Below are 20,016 nucleotides of genomic sequence, written 5' to 3'. Positions count from 1 at the left end.
TACAAAACATGTGACCTGTAGCTATAATGTAATTTACTTAACGTGGTACTAACCCGTGCCCTGGTATGTAGCCTTTATATTGAAATGGATGCAAAACAACTTTCTCCAACTAAACTCAGACAAAACTGAGATCATTGTTTTTGGCCCACAGACACAAAGAGAAAGTGTCATCAGTCGCCTTGAGTCTCTCTCTCTAAAACAAAAAACAAAACAAAAAACAGGTTAGAAATGTAGGAGTGATCATGACAGACCTGAACTTAAACAGCCACATCAAAGCATTAACATCATCAGCGTTTTACCATCTGAAAAACAAGAACCAGGAAATAGGTGGGAGGGATCTATGTTCCCACTCTCACCTATGGTCATGAGCAGGGGCGGACTGGCCACATGTCCATTCTGGAAGAGCACAGAAGGGCCACTGGCTCTAGGGCCATCGGTCTGGCCCCTCACTTTACCTTACCCTTACCCCCGGGCGAAACCGAGCTTTACCCAAATCTAAAAGCTTAAAAGAAAAGCATCCAAAAACAAAAATGTGCTGGAAAAGCAACAAAAAAGTGACAAAAACACAACAAAATGTGACGAAAACGTGATGACAAAGCAATGAAAAAAGCAGTGGAAAAAACAACAAAAAACATGAGAAAAAACCCCTGAAAAACAAGAGACGAAAACACAACGAAAAATGATGAAAACAGGCCAACAAGCCACAAAAAAGTAATCAAACATAGCAAAAAGCAACAAAAACAAACAACAACAAACAAAAATGGAGCGACAACGTGACAAAAAAGTTACCATCACTTTTCTTTTCTAGATTTGAGCTTTCCTGGTCGCCTGCCTTGGGAGGTGTTCCAGGCATGTCCTGTTGGGAGGAGGCCTTGTGGAAGAGCCAGGACATGCTGGTGGGACTATGTCTCCGAGCTGGCCCGGTGTCGCCTCGCCCAGAACAGCTGGAGGAGGATCGGGAAGTCTGGGTATCTCTGCTGAGACTCCTGAGACTGCTGCCCCCGCGACCCTGCCTCGAATAAAGCGGAGGAAAATGGATGGATGGATGGATGGATGGATGGATGGATGGATGGATGGATGGATGGATGGATGGATGGATGGATAGTCCAGTGCTCCGGTCTCTGCACTGGCTTCCTGTCACTCAGAGAATAGAATTTAAAACAGCTCTTTTCATGATTTAACACTAAAGTACATCTTTGACATGTTAGAGCCGTATGAACCATCTCGGGCCCTGAGAACTGCAGGGAGGGGCCTCCTGGTGTAATATATTATTTTTAATATTGATGTTTTATTGTTTGTATCTGTGTTTGATGCAACTAAGAAGGACTTCGAATTGCCTTGTGTATGAATTGCGCTCCACAAATAAACCTGCCTTGCCTTGCCTAGAGTATTATAATGAAACAACCCCCTTGGGTTGACTGAAATTAAATCCACACTTAATTGGCTACTATACAGTTACTCTCTCCAGTAAAGCCACAGAAACGCACAAAGACCAGACAGGTACGTATCAACTCGTCTTAGCTCAGGTAAGAACATATCTCAGTCTGGAAAAACGGTGGCCTGTTCCTTTAATAGAAAATTCTCTGATTCTTTACCTGGAAACTTCTGTCAATTCAATTTTGAGATACATTAAACATTATTATTATCATATTTAAACTATTGACTTGCTCATTGCTCATTCTGTGTCTTGTGGCTACAGAACATTTCGACCCACCTTTACCGTCTTCATACATTTAACCACAATTTAAATTGTAAATGTTCATTGTTTTCACATATTTTGACTAATTTGAAAGACTTTTGCCAAATTCTGACCTTCTGATGTGTTATTTAGCAAGTCATTATTCGTTTGGCTGCTATTGGAGCTTTAAGGCAATAGTTCATCCCTTAAGAGTGACGAGCTCATTACGACATAGAATTGCTATTCCTCTTCTAAGCACTAGATGGCGCAAGTCGACAACACATGGCCTAACTGTCTTGCGAAACAACAGAGGCCCATTTTATTCGCTGCATAGAAACGTGTTTCCCACTCATCAACATCTTGACCACACTCTCTTATTCACAGTCTCACCATTGACAGTTTATTTCCAATGGTCTGAGCGACGCGCATTGACAAAGTGCTCTCAAGAAGCAACGTCAAGGAAATGCAGTGTCTCTATCCAGCAGGTGGCGCCGGAGTCCTGTCCCTCCTCCTGTACACTGGAGTCTGTCTGCTGCTGGAAACTACGAGTCCATGTTCCCTTCTGCACAACTGCACAGTTCATCCGGGGACATCGAGAACTTTTTGGGTTTAGAATTTGGCACGCTTTGGCAGCACAATGGCCTATCGTTTTTCACAATGGCGCAGCGTCAGGCAGGTGACTCAGCCCCGGCACAGACCGTGCTGTGACCTTATTAGGTTTTCGGTCATATAACCGATTTATATGACTCGAAAAGACCAGTCGTTCAACATACGGTATAAGGGCACTATGACTTGGCGTGTAACTATTTAACAAATCCAGGGCAGTGCGTAGGCTATCACATGTTTACAGCCTAATGGATTCAACACCAGCTGGCAGGACATTAAAAGTACATACCGAACCGTGACCCAGTAATTCCGATGAAGAACAGACTAGAAGTGGCTACATTTACAGGGGTTGTAGTTTCGTTTTGTCGTGTCCTCGCACGATTTCAAACTTTTACGCACAGCAGGGCGCTAGAAATGATGCAGGCTATAGTTTTACTGTCTCAATGTCACTTCATCCCCAAAGCGCTGGCATGTGTAATTCGACTGGGAAGGGATTTATAGTTATACATGTCTGACCAAAATACATCCAAAAAGAAACAACGCTGAGTGTATTTTTGCATTTTTTGATTTGTTATATGCGTTACTTTTACCCACATTAACATTATACCAGACTCTCTCTCTCTCTCTTTAATTATGGGCATTTTTTGCAGTTGGAAAAATGGAAAATGTACTTAACTCGCCTCCCCTCAGACCTGACTCGTGACACTTTGCAACAGTTCAATTGCCCTTGTGATGCAAGAACATGCTATAACCCAGAATGCTCCGCAAAGTGGCTTTAAACAGCTATAGTCACTCTGTGAATTATCCATCAACTACAGGGTCTTGTCTGTTCTATCCACATGGTAGAGTGATTCCACATAGCATTTCTGTTAGTACATCCAAGTGCTTCTCCACATCTCTCATCGCTCTACAACTACCCCCCCTCCCGCCTCCCCAGTCTAAATGGCCCTGTGATATTTGAACCCTGTATTGGTGTCTAATGTCCAATAGTGTCATTTACAGTATGAATATAGCTTGCTATCCCGAGTTTTACACAGAGCATTCATTAGGCCAGTGTTTTTCAACCACTGTGCCATGGCACACTAGTGTGCCGTGAGATATTGTCTGGTGTGCCTTGGGAAATTATCCAATCTCACCTAGTTTTTTTTTTTTTTTAAACAAATGCATTATTATCCACAAATAATGTACCGTTTTCAAGTGTCTATGCTGTCTAGTGATCGGCAGAGTAACCATACTCTTCCATATCAGGTAGTTAATTTCTTTGACACAAGAGAATTAGTGACGTATTGAGGCATTGTGGCTAGTGAGACTATATGGTGTTCTTAGCCAAGACACTTTGATGAGAACATTTTCTGCTGGTGGTGCCTCGTGATTATTTCAATAAAAAAATGTGCCTTGGCTCAACAAAGGTTGAAAAACACTGCATTAGGCTATCTCTGCTAAACGGAAATTCACTTTGACCAGAAATGCACATTATCTCATTTATTGCAAAGTCGGCTGCTTCTTCTATGCAGCTATATGTGTTTAAATGAAAGCGTTTGATTGTAATTGTACCATAGCGTTTTCATCACCACCCATTGTTGCCAAGTGCTTCAAAACACGGCACACAATCACCTTCACCTTTTCTTACTCAGTCCGCTGATATTTGGAGCCTGTAATGGTGCCTAATGGGCCTTCGATCCTGCTCTCTGATTGGCTGATTGCTGCTGTTGCTAGGTTACCGCTCTATCTTATATGTCCTGGAGGAAGTGCTGTCAAAAATGTACAAGGAAATACTCCCAAGACCAGATATATGATTTATGGTATACTGTTGTTTAATAATGGTACGTTACACCATTTGAACATTTACAAAATATTCTCAGCTTCAGGTAGTCCATAGGTTGCGCTCACATGTCATAGCATAAAAAAAAAGAGGAGGAAGAGATGCAAATAAGGTGGATAGGTACAGTGAGGGCATTTGCTGCTTGAAATTCAAAACGCATGGTTGATGCCTTTGACTGTGGAGTCCACATGAAACTAATAAACTCTGAAATTAATAGTAAAAATGTAAACAAAAATATCTGACACCTGGCCCGTTTACAGCATTCTTCCTTGTAGATAATAGCACCCATATTGAAACCATCTTTTCTGAAATACAAGGTCCCAGGCAACATTTATGCTAGATTTTGTATCACAAAATGGCCTTAATCTAGTTCACTGTCTGAGACGGGGAAAAAAAAGGAAAAGTGGTTTTGATGAACGCAACCTATTGACATAACATAGATATCTGTCAATCTGCAGAGCTTATAATTGATCAAACCCTTAAATGACGTCAACATCATAGAATCAATACTAACATCTCTACATAGAATCTACATAGCAATAACCAAGAATAGTCGTTATATATGTACACCTCAAAACACCTCATGTCGGATATATGGTCGAAAATGACCAAATAGTATACTCCCTGATTACTGCAATACAATGCAACAAACTTTCATTTCTTAAAAATGTTATACATAACTCAATCACAAATGGGTGATTTTTCAATAATATTCCACAGGATGACATGTGAAAATAGCTTATATTATTATTATGGACATTTACAAAGCATCCTCCACACTGTGAGTTGAACATGTCTATTGCCATAGGTAACAATCCAGCGGGTCTCAAACTGTAGTGGAAGGTCCATTTGGTGTCCTTGGAAGTTCAAGATTTTGTAGAACAAAGAACAAATTCTGAAATCGTTTTTTTGTCCTAGTCATATTGAGCTTTTATGCCATTTCCAAGCCCTAGAAAGTATCTTACTCTGACCACATGTGGGGAATGAATGAGTAATGCCACGGTGTCTTTGAGAAATGTAAACTGGAAAAAAAGCAGTTTGAGAGCCACTGAATTCTATAGTCAATATATGGAAAGGTGCAAATCACACTTAAGAGCATGAATGTACAATAATAAAACATTTTTCTGTACATATATATACATACATACATATATATAAATTCATTTATCGGGAGGTTGTGCTTCCTTCTTAGTTTTGTCCTTTTAGAACTAAAAGTCTGTCAAACTTGTCCTGGAGGTTATGCGGTTCTCAAAAGAGCGAAGTCCCTCACCCTCCAAAGGAAGAACAGTTTTTTTTTCCCCCAGACAGTTTTTGGAAGCATTACAGGACTGGAGTGCGCGAGTTCGATTCCCCTATTCTGCTACCGTCTTCATTCTCTTCCTTGCAGCTGGTTTCTCCTTCCACTATGGCCCCCACATGCACGGGACAGTTTGGCGTGGCTCAGACCGGGATGGGAACCCAAAGTTTTAAGCTCCCATCGATCCATCTCTTCACAAGGCCCGTTTTTATTAGTCCAGTTTCTTTACTTTTTTGCTAGCCGAGTTCATGGGTCGATGCGAAAGGCGAGGAGCTTGTCTGAGTGCTGGTTGTTGAGGGTGCGCAGGTCGGGCAGACGGAGCAGCAGTTTGGGGAAAAGGGTGCTGTCATCGGGACGGCGCCGCGTGATGAGGGACCGGAGGGCTTTTATCAAGTTCTCCTGAAGCTGCTCCACAGCGCCAGTGTCAATGATACCGGAGCGGTCTGAGGAGAGCAATATTGAGTTAATAAATATGATTACAAATTCATATAGATTATTTTTTATGTGATCCATTCTTTCAAGCCAGTTATTTCTTTTCCAATATTTGTATTTACCTGCAGACACCAACACGACCGCCATGAACAGCGCCATCTCGTCGGGCTCCAGGCCCATCGAGCCGAGCTTCTCGCTGAAATCGAACATGGCGTCGAGCAGCACGCCCATCCCCAGTGCTCTGAGCGAGGACAGCGGGTACGTCTGTCCGTTGAGGAAGGACACCGTGCGCTCCTTAGGGTCGAACAGGGAGCAGAACCGCACCATCAACACCTGTGGGGAGAATGTGCGTGTGAGTACTTCCATGCTTTCTTATGAATCAATGCTAGCGCCGACTCTGCGCTACAATTGGATCGGTTGCGTTGCGTACCTGGAAAGTGCCCGACTTGAGCAGCATGACCTGGTCGTGCTGACTGAGGGTCTGGAAGCCGGGGATGCTCTTGGCGAACTCCACCACTTCTTTGACAGCCGGAGTGAAGCACTGCGAGAAGGACTCCCACACCTCCTGACTGGAGCGACCGGCTGGGGCGACGGGGCACGAATTGAGGGGACACGCCTGAGGAGGAAGATCAGGGGCTTGGTAAATAATCATGAACACAGCTTCATGTTTGGATCATCAGCAAGGGAGAGTGACTTGAAGAGCCAGCCTTTTGCCATTTGAGCAGAAAAAGCAAGATGGGAAGACTTACCAGAACTTTGGCTCCTGCTTGTAGCTTCCAAGGGCACGTCGTCTGTCCCTGCGTCTCAAAGCCATTGTGATTGGCGGGGTACGCCTGGGGCGCGACGCTGCCACTCATCGGACACTGACTGGGGTAGCCATAGTTGCCGTTCTCAATATCGCTGTTGGACGTGTTCTCGATTTTGAGGCACGTTTGCTGCACGTGGTAATTTGTCGTCAGCTGCTCTTGAGTCTGAGCATTGGCGTTGGGTTGGTTGAGCTCCGAGCTGATATGGAAACCGCCGTGGTTGTTGGGGATCATCTTGATCACGGGTTTCTCATCCGGGGGCGTGGGTATGAGACGGTAGGATTGCAGGATATGGTCGCTGGGTGCTTGTTGCTGTTGTTGGGGAGGAGGAAGGGGCGGGCTGCAGGGCGTGTCAGGAGCGGGGGACAGCTCCAGCTCCACAGAAGACGACTCGTTCAGACTGTTCATGTAGCTCTGCATCTCGTCCAACAACCGCTGTTTCTCTCGCTTTGGGATGCGGCCGAATCGCACGGCTGAGGGGAGACAAGCAGAGACAGAACGGGCCGTTAGAGCTTGTGTATTTCATCAGAGTAAAAACTAGTCTTGATGCCGATTTCAGCTCGGAAGATGTGCATTCAAAGTATCGTTTAAAACATATATATTCGCATGATATAACAAAAACACAAGACCCCGTTGATTTTTACTTGTTACTGAACGGCACTCTCCGCCCACGCCGATGCATTCTGGCAGAGAACCCACATTGACACTGGCAGCTTGATTTTTTACACTGACCATCTGCAACTCGCTCTTCTACATCTGACACTACGCTTTTAATCTGGAGGATTACGAACCGCCGGATCACGCGATACTCTTCTGTCCATCAAAGCCATTTTCACATCGCAAAAACACAACGGACATTTATGTATTGGACGATAACTTTTACTACAATTGTATGGATGCAATTTGAGGCAATTCCAAACTTTAGCTTCAGCCGTCTTAATTGTGGTGTGATTTTGATCTGGATATTGCCTCCACAGAGCCCTGCACTTCTCTCGCTGACAAGAGTTATTCATAGCCTCCACAGCAGCACACTTCATCCATCTTCCTCCCTCTCTACTCCCCCCCCCCCTCTCATTTTCTCCTCTTCCTCTGCTCTCTTTTCACTGCAACTAGGTCACTGGGTCAACAGCCCCTCCGTGCTGTCATTAGCGAACGGAGCGGGAATATGATGAACAGGTATAGGCAGGTCGGGCGGGTGAGGATGAGGAGACGAGAGCAGGTGACAACGTAAAAAAAAAAAAAAAAAAACTGTGGCCAACTTGCAAGTCTGGTAGGGCTTCGACTTGATGTTTTTGTAACCGATTATCCGGCGATATTTGACTTTCAATACAAGTTTAAGTTTGTTTGTTTTTTATTTGTAATACCCAGACAGTGACATTATCTACATTATCTATCTATGTGTCCAGATTATTTCGTTCTCGATGCAAATCTTGACACTGTTATTTCAAATTCAGCTCAATCCAAATATTGCTTGGTTTAAGTCTGACCACACCATTGACTTTTACTTCTCAGCAAAGTGGCGTTGTAACCGGTCCAAAGTCCTTTCCTGTCAGCAATAATTGGTTATCGACCATCTGTGACAAAGCAAATTAAATATCTGCTTGAAAGCTGAAATTGGGTTTGTACAGTGTCTTTGTAGACCCACAATAAGATGTTGGAAATCTAAAGGATTCTAAGAAGTACTCTTATTTATTCTTAAATTGTAATTAGTTAATAATTATTAGTTAGGCTCTTTTGAACGTTTTGTCTAATGTGTCGTATGTGCTTTACCTTGATGTTACGTTAGCCTCTATTCCGATTTCTCCTTATTAGTCAAATTCTGCTTGGCGCGGCACTAGCCATTTTTCACCTGCATTTTTGGGTCAACTAAAAATGTTTGCTCCAGAAAAGCCTGTGATTTATTGCGGCCTGTGCCGGTCGTCCTCTCCCGGGGGATCAGAGCAGCGCTGGCACACGCGGGCTGCGGCCGTTTTATTTAAATTTCAAAGTAAACACTATACGGATTAATTATTAATGAGGCCAGAGTAACACAGATTTCTTTTTCCCCCCCTCCCTCCACCATCCTCTGCTGTCAGCGCCTCTACATCATATTGGACCATCAACAAAAACTCACTGCCCCAATTTCTTAATATAAACTATTTTTGGCATGACGGATGACTGCTGGGATGCGGTGGATGCTCGAACCATAAATCAAAAGGAAGGAGCAAAGGAAACGGAAAGGGAGGAAGCGACTGAAGGGGACAAAGGAAGGAGAGAGGGGGCAAGGAGGATGGGAGGAAAAGGAGGTTATTACCTGAGAGAGAGGTGGGGAGAAAGAAAGGTAACCTGGTTTTCAGCACCAGAACATTCAGTCCCAATCCTGCTATAGCTGCAGAAAAATTAGGTAACGTGTCCAACTACTTTTTACCAATTGCTTTCCTGATACACAAGCCTCGCCTGTTTCAAACACTACCGCCATCTAACAGCTGCTCATCCATGAAAGGGCTTATCCAAGTCCTATAAAGCTACACAGTCTTAGCTTTATACACTTTGTGCTCACCATCTCGGGACATGCCCACGGACAGACACTTCTTGAAGCGACAGTGCTGACAGCGGTTCCTGTTCATCCTCATGATCAGGCACTTCTCGTTCTTCACGCACATCTTGTAATGGATGTTCTGCTGGATGCTGCGCCGGAAGAAGCCCTGCGACAAAGAAAAGTTGGTCACGATGAGTCACTGTAGATAATATCTGTTTAGAGATATGCATGTATGCGGGTGCATTTCACAAACTAAATGTTCAAGCTGATATCTAATCTTTCCCGTGCGTAGTAGAAGCTATAACCTCACCTTGCAGCCTTCGCATGCATGTACTCCATAGTGGAACCCCGATGCGATGTCCCCACACACTTTGCACAGAAGCACCATTCCTCCAGTCTCTGGAAAAAACAAAACAGAAAACATGGCTTTAAAACCAATCCTCAGGCCTGTTTTATACCTTGCTCAGTTCATCAGCGACCAAATCTCAGTAAGGAGAGGTTCATCATGTTTATTGGTAGAACCCATCTATAAGGAGCACTAAAACAACCCAGTACAGATGACTACTGAATAACTTGTCTACCATGGAGAACAGTACGTTTATACACAATGAAATTGGCTACAACTGTGGGGAAAAAGTGGATAACAAACCTATACTGCACAGACTTTCTTTGTATAGTACTATTTGTATATTAGATAATCCAGCTCCAAACTTGAACAATAGTGCACTTACTGGTGAATGTGCCGCTGAACGTGCACTGCCTCTTGGCCGCCGGGGGGTGGCTGTATGTCGCAGATGGCGCCGTGGACATTTGGGTGGCGACGGGGGCATTGTTGACTTCGGGAAACTGGAAGACCATTTTGGATGTAGCTCCTCCCCCTTGCTCCCCCCATGGCTGCTGCTGCTTCAGGGCGCCAATCTCCTGGAAGGAGAGTCCCTCCGGAGAAGAGGGCTGGGAGTGGGAGGAGGGCGATTGCGTCTGGTATCCGCTGGAGGGACTACCGGGGCTGGGGCAGGCACTGCCCGATGAGCCCGCGTACAGGATCACTCCACCTGGGCAAAACAAACAAGCAGATGGTCCGTTAGCATGCACAGAGATACAGCCAGAATGACAATTAGGGTTACATCATGCATAATAAGCACTGATCATGCACATTATTGTACATAATATATAAAGTAAGTGTGTAAGGAGTGAGATGCTGGGCTTGTCTGCATTTCAAAATGGCTTGTAGTGCTCTCTGGAGGCAGTAGTGGGAATGGTGCCTTTACAAGAGCACAAACAAACTTTCGCTTTATCAAACAGCATGCTAGCAAATCCACGACACCACAATGAAGGCGCCGAACTGCTCAGGACAGATCCAAAAATGGATTTGTATAACGCAACACATTTACATGAAGGTAGACCGAGTGTTTCGGCAAAAGAAGACATGTTTAAAGTCTATTCAATTGTCGCCAGAACAAACTATTCCGAGTCGAGTGCCTGTCCTTCTAATCTGGAAATGCATCTAGAGCACGACAACAGTAGAGCATGAGAGCAAGGTGAGGCCGTGGCCTACTTTGATTCACTGATTTATTGGCCAGCAGCCACTACAAGAGTAACCTAAAAAACACAAAACTGGCTCACACACCGTGGGAGAGGCCAGGTATGAGGCACGGAGAACCTTCACAAAGCCAAGTACTGCATCACCGCTATCACGCACCCAAATCAAAACATGATGAGACAGATGCGAAAACGGATCGTAGACTCTGTTCTACTTTGCCAATCTGTTTTGTGATAGATGTTGCGATTGCAGTTGTGGGCCGCAGTAACCTGTGAGTTGCCTTCAGCTGACCTCGTTCGCTGGGTAAATAGGGTAAGGCAAATAGTTGTTTTATTGGGCGGTAGCATTCAGAGTGATAGGGCAACGCAATCTTACAATGGAGATAAGGCCACAGATGCAAACATTAAAAGCAAAGGGGATAAATGCATGAATTTGTTGCTAGAAAAGAGCATTCACCCTTTAACTACTAGATTTTTGAATTGTTATTTGGCTATCTAATCTTTATGTCAAGTTTCTTGGTTTAGTCGCTGCCTTATCTTTGCTTGTGTCAGTTTGCGTATTTCATTCCAACTCAACATCTTACTGTGCCATTTAACGTTCCCTCAGCGTCATGGCCAGCCCTACTGCGTCATTCCAAACTCTTCCTGTTTTGAACACCCCGCACCCAAAGCACTCAACTATTACTCCGTGTTCTTGTTTTGATTCGGCCGTATGTCATAAACAGCACTGGGGTGAAGGCCTTTGGTGGGAAAAGCTCCATCACCACAGCAGCAGCAGCAGCAGCACAGACACAGGCGCTTGTTTTCAGACAAGACCCGCCTCTCACGTGCACCGACTCCTCCCACCTCCCCTCCCCTGCTTCCCTCCCTGTATTCACCACACTGCCCTCACTCTACTCTCCTGCCTCTCATTCTATAATCCTGCCTCGTGCCGATGTAAACCAGGCATAAACACGGGCTAAGTCGGGACTGGAAATGTAAAAGGATGTTCCTGAAGTCCAGTAGGCGAGGCTTATTCAGGACAAATGTCACAAATGCCAATGTCACAGATCACAAAAGGTGTCATAGGTGTGTGAGGAATACATTTGTTTTGCTCTAGTGACCTAAAAATTGGCAATAAAGAAATTGTGTGACTTGGGCCGCAGAGTAAATGCAAAATTGAATCAAAATTGCACCTTAGACGGTCGCAAATGGGAAACTCTAATGCAAACATGATATGGCATTGGCATCGTTTCAGCCAAGTGTTTTTGCTCTTGAGAATCTCCGCGCTGTGAGCTGAATCTTTCAAAGCCTAAACTGCAAAACTAATACAATTGCCAAGAAAAAATCGCAATCGGCTTCTCCCCCGCATTCCAAAAACAAACCAGATGAATTGCGCAAGAAAACATGCTTTCCAGCCTGCTCGGATTCACCACTCCACTCTCTTCTCTTCCCTCTTCCCCACCACCCCTCCCTCCCCTGTTCTTCCCTCCCTCCTCTCCCTCTTTCCGAGCCAGCCACCTGACCGGCTGCTCACATGGACCCTTGACACAGTTCCCTCGCTGCCTCACACGGGTAAGCTTTGGCGCAGTCCCGTGCAGACAACAGCAGCAGCGCAATAACAAAGACCCAGATCACGTTTGGAGGGAAGCGGCGAGAGAGAAAGGCTTTTTTCTTTTTACATATATGCCATGACTACAGTAATATGCGCACACGAGATGGGGAGCTTTAAAAATTCCTACTGAGAATTTGAGCATAAGGTTATGAACGGGCGGTCACGTTGCCGTCTTTTCAATATAGAATCAACAAAGCAGCAATTCTCACATCACATCACATGGAGGGGTTAAGAGCCACTTTGACGATGCGCACATCACATGGGCTGACCGACGCTAAACGCTGGATGTTAAAGCAATGAAATAAACAGATTTTATTGCATTTATGAGTAAAAGATTTTCTTTTTTTGCAAAATCCTCTTTTTGCACTATTGCGAGAAGCCATGATATATCACATTATATTTATATTAGGATGAGTAAAAGTTACATTTGTCATGGTTTTCCTAGTTTCATTTCATTTCCATTTAAGCCCGTTATTGTTTTCTCCTTTCTCAAAAATCGAAACAAGATAGTCATCTTTTTTCAACATAGTACACCACTTCATTTAACAAAAGAGCAAAGAGAACCCCGGTACGAATTCATAAAGTCGACTCTTTTCGCCGGCGTGTTCCCATCAGTTCAGTGTGTCAGGTGTCCTGTGTCTTGACGCCTGCCAAACGGGCCGCTTCTCATGGGCTCCAATGCAGCGTTATTCATTCATAAAGTGCGTCAGAGCCTCGTGTCGAGATGACAGCGCTCGGGCAACTGTTCAAGATCCTGCCATCAATCTGCCGGCTCCCTTCTATAGGTTTTATAGGGTTTGAAATTTACTGTAGCCTGTAGAACTTACTAAGCCTAGTTAAGACCTGATTCGGATGATTCAGGTTTTGACCCAATTATAAGACTATTATTTTCTTAGCTGTCTCTCGGATATGAAATCTGAGAAACACTGGGATGTGGTTCAGTCCTTGTTTTTTGACTTAGCTTCGTTAGTCCTATTTTGATGCTAGTCATTGGGTGGACTTAGTTTAGCCCCGGGAGACCAGACTTATAGACCTAGTTGATATCTCTGTTTAGACCCCATGTTGACCTGGTTTTGCACAGACTTCCCTTTAATTTAGCCTTGAACGTTGGCATAAATGTGGCATTTTGAGGGAAAAGATGCCTGTGGTCTTCCACCTCACTTAGATTTACTAACACAAAAAGTGCAGTTTTATGGATCATTTTCTCAATTTAGGTCCATTTTAGGTCTTTGTTTTTGTCATGCTTTGATATCATTTGATAGGAAATCCTTGACAATGCAAAAAGATTGCACTTGTTACCCTTTCTAATTCCTTGTCTACACTGTCGGACTTTCCACAGCCTTAATTGTCTAAGTGGACTCTTTAGGACCTTGACTGCTTCCTCCTTCCTCTCTCTCACTGTCGTCTCCTTGAGAATCCACGTGCACTGTTTTGTGTTTAGCCGTGGGTAAGTGCCTCTTTAATTCCCCTGCTCACACGTGTCAGAAAGCCTCTCCCCAGCCTGGTTGAGTTCAGTGTCACAGACTTGACTTTGCAAATATGTGTGTAGAGTTACCTCTCCCTATCCGGCATGTGCCTTCACCTGTAATCGGCTCACATGGAGGTCACGCCCGACAGGTTTACGTTTACAACTTCCTGTTGATTTCAACATGATTCTAACGACAGTTTGCAAAGTCAGAGTGAATGAGTGCTTTCACAAAAATGTCCCAATTACATTTATATGAATTGTTTTTTTCTACATTACTATATGAAATACTGTTCATAGCACATACAACCATTTTGTGTGCTATGCACATTGAAAGCTACAGTAAATTGGGGGAAATCAATTTACTGTAGCCTTTAAAAGAAATGCTAAACAGTTTCAGTTTTTTTATTCTTATGAATACATTTTGTGCTTTGTTTTGCCAATAACCAGTTCTAACAACAACTTTCTTCCATCACACCCCTCCTGCTTTTGGGACAGAAACAACAACAACAAAAACGTTCCTATCCCAACCACCTGTAGCCACTTCCTAGAATCCGCTCTGAGTGGATGCCAGACTTAAGCTCTCGGAATATTGGCCCGTCTGTCAGGGAGCAGGGGTAAGGCACAAGGTTGAACATGTGACTGGACCAAGCCCATGCAGAAACATACTCTCCCCTCCCCTTTGGAGGGAAAAAAAAAGTCACCACGAGGACTGTTCTAGTGTAACTCCATACAAAACACCACGCGATTGTCATATATGGGAAGAGAAGAGACGCCCAGTTCATTCATGCGAACATTTTACAGGGGTGGAGAGTGGGGCTTGGAAGTGGCCCAACACGTGAACGTGCAGAGCAACATGTTAAGTTTATTCAGGAAGCGCTTAATCCTGGCAAAAGGGCTGTGTACTTTTGATCACGTGTGTCTCTACAAATGTTTTATGGAGGGATATGTAAACATTAATGACCTACATTTGAAGCTCGCTGGTGAGAGCTGATTTCACTGCTCAAAAAAACAAAACCAAAGTCAAAGTAGCAGGGAAATGATGGTCAAACGGGAGCAAGAATGTCAGGTCTTGACTCAGTCCCGGTTGAGCTGTTGCTTTTAAAACGAGAATCGGTTTAAATATCTAGTCCACCCAACATTTAGCTATAAATACCCCTCCCTAAACGCACTAGCCTGAGTTCTTGTTTCTTTAATTCCAGCGCTGCATGTTCTTCTCTATCACGCACATACGAGATCAGTATATGGTTACAGCTGCACTGGCGTCACACATAACATGAGCTTAATTCCCCAGCAAACATCATGCACAATGCCAGTCCCATAGGGTTTCAGATGGCACCACTTAAGACAGGGATTTAAATGACGAGTTATTTTCATTTCTGATTCAGTTTTGTTAATCAAAATATTATAAAATCATACATTTGTGAACTTTGCAGTCATGAGGTTACTTTTTAGATACAAGGGTTGAAAAAAACAATCATCAAAAGACTGCATTTAGTGCTATAAAAGCTTTCCTTTTATGTGGAACTAATGTATTAGACATTGAGCTATTGTGTATTTGAAACAAAAATAAATTTAGACCTAATGTCTATAATGAAAACATCATCTGACTTTGTGCTACATTACTCTTCCTATTGTAAACCACATGACATGTATTCTAGGAATTGGTTCGGTGTGAGATAAATCAGAATTCCCGATGTCTTGAAGCGGGGGATCTTTAATTTGAATCATCTCAATATGAACTGTGTCTCCAGGTTTGGTAACCAGGGCGCACTGCCTCGTGCTGCTGCTAACCCTCTGTGACCCACTGACCAATCTCTCACTCAATAACAGCGCGCGCATCCGCCGGGATCCCCGTGCGCGCGGGGGCAGTGGCGCACGAAGAAGGGCGGGGAGGGGCGGTGGCGCTCCCGAATCATGTGCGGCACGTGGTTGACGAGGCAAGGTACACGTGCTCTACGCTCGAGGCGGGGTAAGGCACGCTTTTCGAAAGGAGAAAAAGAAAAAAGAGGTGATGAAGAAGGCGCATGATTGCCTACATTACGGTGACTCCCCTCCCGTGTGGCGCACTGGCAGCAGCCCCTCTGCGGTAGGTAGGAAGGGAAGGACATAAATGTTGTTTATATGCTCCGAGTGCAGAGCTCATGAGTCATCTTACCGGGAAACGCAACCATTCATTCAAGCCCTTCCCAGGAATCCCTCTTAAAAGTTCAAAGGGCGTAATGTGAAACTGCGCGCCATACGTTTATTGATCCTTCATTTCGAGCTTTTTGCACTTTAAACTGCAACAGTTGGCGCGAGGCACTTGTTTGGACTCTGTGGGCGTGCTCCCCATCCTTTAACTTCACTGCCAAATCCCTGAAGCTCTGCCAAAGTGCGAAGCAATAGCGCCATATCAACACAAGGAGCCCCCATTATGGGTCATGCGTTGCAGGACTTTGCAGCCTTTAATGAGTCCAGGTGTGACCCAATGTAAACACGTGCGTACAGTATAAAATGTAGGCAACATGTAAAGAGCTGGGGGTGGCTAAACGTGCCCGGCGCGAGGGCATTTTAGGTCTCGCCGCGGCTTCACGTGAGTTTGTTTACATGTGATGACATGTACATGTACTGTATGTCCCATAGGCTGCGTGACGAGGGGAGTTCCTGCCGACACCACAGGAAACGTGCCACTGTAGCGCAGATAAGATCAGCTGCGTGCCTGTGCGTTTAGTACAGTGCTAAACCCAAAGTGACGCGCACCAAAGCATTTAGGGGAAAAGAGGTCCAACTTTGTTCGCGCCTTCAGCAGGTGCATCCGAAGATCAAGCAAAAAGCATACAGTGCGCAGCTCACAAATAAATACCCTAGAAGAAAATCATTCACAATGCAGATGTAATATGTTCAGGTAAAGCACACTAAGGATGACTAAGCAACTGCCACAAAATCGTGCGTAAAAGTGAATCTGTGCCACATATAAACCCGTGCGTAAAATGTCAAATAATATGTGCCAATGATATGCAGACAACCCAATTATGGCTAATGGCGAGTACGACTAACCCATTGTACAGCAGCACAGGATTTCAATCAGGAGAACATGACTGTAGGACAATCAAGAACAAGTGGGTAGTTTTCCAGACTTACCACCTCCTGGGCTGTTCTCCATGTTCGGCTGTGTAGTTGTTGCTCCGCTGCGCCTCGTTTCTGGGTTTATCGCCAGGCGGGTTTTCGTGCCTTTTCTCTTTAGCTTGCCACTCGCTTCCTGTTGTTCACACAGAGGAGTTTGGTCGATACAGGTGAAAGAAACATCAACTGCCAAGGCGGCGAGGAAATGATCAAAAAGCTCAAGTAGCGCGGCGCAAGGAGCATTGGTGGGGGTTCTGGAGAAAAAAAAACCCTGGTCGAACGCTAAAAGGATAAAGCAAAAAAAGAAAGACAAGTGGATTTCAGCGCGAGTCCGAAGTGTCTCCTTGGAGTCGAACAAAAAGAGCGGCTTGTGTGTTCGCTGTCTGCGCAGAAGTGGACTCCTCTCTCTGGATCACAAGAGCTCCTGAGGCGTTCAGCTGCTTTGCCATGTAGGTTATACAGTCAGCACCAAAACATGACAACGGCGAATCTAGTTTAAACACACCCCCAGTCAGCGGCACGAGAGACACGGGGCCCAAAATAGACAGCACGTTTTCAGGTGCCTTGAAAATGTGACCGTTTTTTCTCCCCCCCTCCCTCTCTTTTCTTGTCTATAATGCGCCCTGTTTGTTGATGCCTATCTATTCGCTCGCTCTCTCTCTTTCTTTCTGTCACGCTCTGAACACTCCATCCACCTCTTTGCCCCCCCCCCCAATGCTGCCACCTTTTTTTTTTTTTTTTGCTCCTATTATTTGCAGGACTGTGATTGGACAAGGGGAGCGCGTAGAGACCGAGTATTGAGCTGGTCCGACAGAGGAATGCAGCTTAAAGGCTCCCGAGCATGTGCGCATGGCATGTGAGCGCGGGCTGCCCTACTGACACACATTTTATGCTAATGAAGCGCCTGGGCTCGACGATAAGCCGCCGAGAGGAGGCAGAGACGGGGAGGTGGAGGCAGAGCGCTCACTCTGTCGGGGAAAAAGTGGAAATCAGTGGCGTCGTTTGTAAAGCAAGAAGTGAACGGAGTTGAAACGGCCAGGGAGGTGATGGCTTTTAGATGTGTTCCAATGCAGATTGAATGGTTCCTGTGTCAATGTTTATATTATTACTCTGCAATTGATGGTTTTAAAGCCTTTGATTGTTTACCAATGAGTGGGCCGAGTTGTAAAAGGTCTATAGCTTAAAAGGAGCTCTGCCTGATTGTACAAAGAAACAGGGTCACTCAAATTGCTATTTTCTGGTCCAAACTCATCTCAAACTTTCCTAATGCATTTACAACATCAAAATTTGTTACAGGGACTGAGTTTAAACCAGGTTACACGACTTTCAGGGAGGAAAACTGTCACTTCACTGTGAAATATGCCTAATAGCCTGACATTTTAGGATTGTTTTAAAGGCTTGAAAACCAGTGTTTTTTGGATAAATGTCTGCTTTTTCCGTATACTAAAAGGACAAAATACATTTTATTCCAATAACATAAATTAAAAAAATCAAGGATAGCTCCTTTAAGTCTAGTTATTACATATAATCGAACTATATGTCCCCTATTTTTGCAACATGACTTAAAATTTCACCATTTAGTTTAGATGAAGGTTCTTGAGTCATCGTCACAACTTTTTCTTGCTTGCGGGTTTTTGTCCTTTAGTTACGGTTAACAGAGATTCTAAACACATTAAAGATCAATATAAACTGTGAATGTTGTAAATGTTACATTCACGGAGTAAATGATGTGAACTTACTGGGCTCCAACAGGGATGTAACGATAGAGACCGAGTGGTCTGATTGTCCACAAGGTGCAGGTGTGCGAGGGCGGGTTCTTTGCCCCATCACGGTGTTGTGTTCAGGGACTGAACGTAAAATGGATTACAATGTTCACATTTTGGTAACAAGAAGTAATCTATACATTCAAAGAAGTCTTTATTAAATTGAAAGTTCTGTAGTACCAAGACATTATAGCCTGGGTGACACAATGTCGCAGCAGTTCATGCTCAACTCACAGCAAGAAGGTCCCAGTTTGACAGATGGTCCCATCCACTTACCTGACTGGGTCCTCCCTGTGTCTGACAATGAGTTTCTCTTAATCATGGGTGTAGGTGTGCGTGGGGACCATGGGGACATGTCCCCACCAATATTTCAGGATGGCCAAGTTGTCCCCACCAGCTTCATGTGGAGAACTGCACATTGTTCGACCTTTCTCTAAGACTTGACTCAGATGTGGCGCTTAAGGCTTGGGAGAGGACGACCGGCATCAACACTTTTTGTTTTGATTTTGATTTATGAGGGTTGGAACCCCCAATAGGCAATTTATTTAAAGATTAAACACCATATCCGAACTTCCCCCTGAAAAAAAATATTTGTAGTCTAATATGTTCGCAAAACAAAGTCACACGTTTCCATTTTAACCTGGTCCTATATCTTTGTTGCCACAAATAGGCAATTATTTCGATGTTATACATATAATATATAATGTAGAAAATAAAAACCAATAAGCCACCAACAGAGCCTTGGCTAAAAAGACCCTTGGCCCACTGTCCTTTTCAATGATCGTATGTTTCACAGTCCCCGTCTCTGCCGTGACGCTAAGGCGAAGTGAGACCTCTCCTCTCCCATCCACGAGCTCTGGCTGTCAGAGCCTGCACGTGGAGAGTGGGCGGTCCTCACCGTGACTCTCTTGCCCCTCCTCCACCGTCCTCACGTTTCCTTTCTCTGCGCTGCTGGGGATTGTGTGCTCTCTCGAAGCCAAAATATCGCCGGAGATTGGCTGAATGTAGGTCAGGAGCTGTGGCTTGTGCAAACACGAGTCTTGTAAATTCAAAATGTGCCCAAAAACCACCGCTGCCAGTAGAACAAAGACGTACGCGCTGCGACGGCTGAAATTAGGTCACGCAGCGCACCCTGGGGCTCTATTATACTGAACCAGTCCGGTTTTCTATCTGCGAAGGTGATCCCTGTGAGAATCCTCCACTGGCCCTCAAGGAAACTGGGCCGAGCAGCTGGCCGCACAATCTATACTTTCATGTCTTATTATTATCAGCAGTGGACTATAGACGACACGGGAAAATATATAGGTCAATAATAATAATAATAATAATAATTTATATAACGCATTTTTTGATACTTTATAAAGATGGCTTTTCCTTAGCTTTATAGTCTA

General features: G+C 44.5%; 1 protein-coding gene across 1 annotated transcript; it reads right to left on the bottom strand.

Annotated features, from left to right (window-relative positions):
* Positions 1 to 5,409: 5,409 nt before the first annotated feature.
* LOC306979397 (nuclear receptor subfamily 1 group D member 1-like) lies at positions 5,410 to 17,655 on the bottom strand. The gene is made up of 8 exons (XM_079578319.1): positions 16,881 to 17,655; positions 9,891 to 10,211; positions 9,470 to 9,558; positions 9,181 to 9,325; positions 6,585 to 7,114; positions 6,266 to 6,451; positions 5,958 to 6,168; positions 5,410 to 5,846 (listed from the first exon to the last, which is right to left on the bottom strand). The coding sequence occupies exons 1-8, from the start codon at positions 16,900 to 16,902 to the stop codon at positions 5,650 to 5,652; spliced, it is 1,701 nt and encodes a 566-aa protein (XP_079434445.1). The 5' UTR covers positions 16,903 to 17,655; the 3' UTR covers positions 5,410 to 5,649.
* Positions 17,656 to 20,016: the final 2,361 nt, after the last annotated feature.

The sequence above is a fragment of the Gobius niger genome, assembly GCF_951799975.1.
Source record: "Gobius niger genome assembly, chromosome: 20".
Lineage (NCBI taxonomy): Eukaryota > Metazoa > Chordata > Actinopteri > Gobiiformes > Gobiidae > Gobius > Gobius niger.
This window is presented reverse-complemented; position numbering and strand designations above follow the sequence as displayed.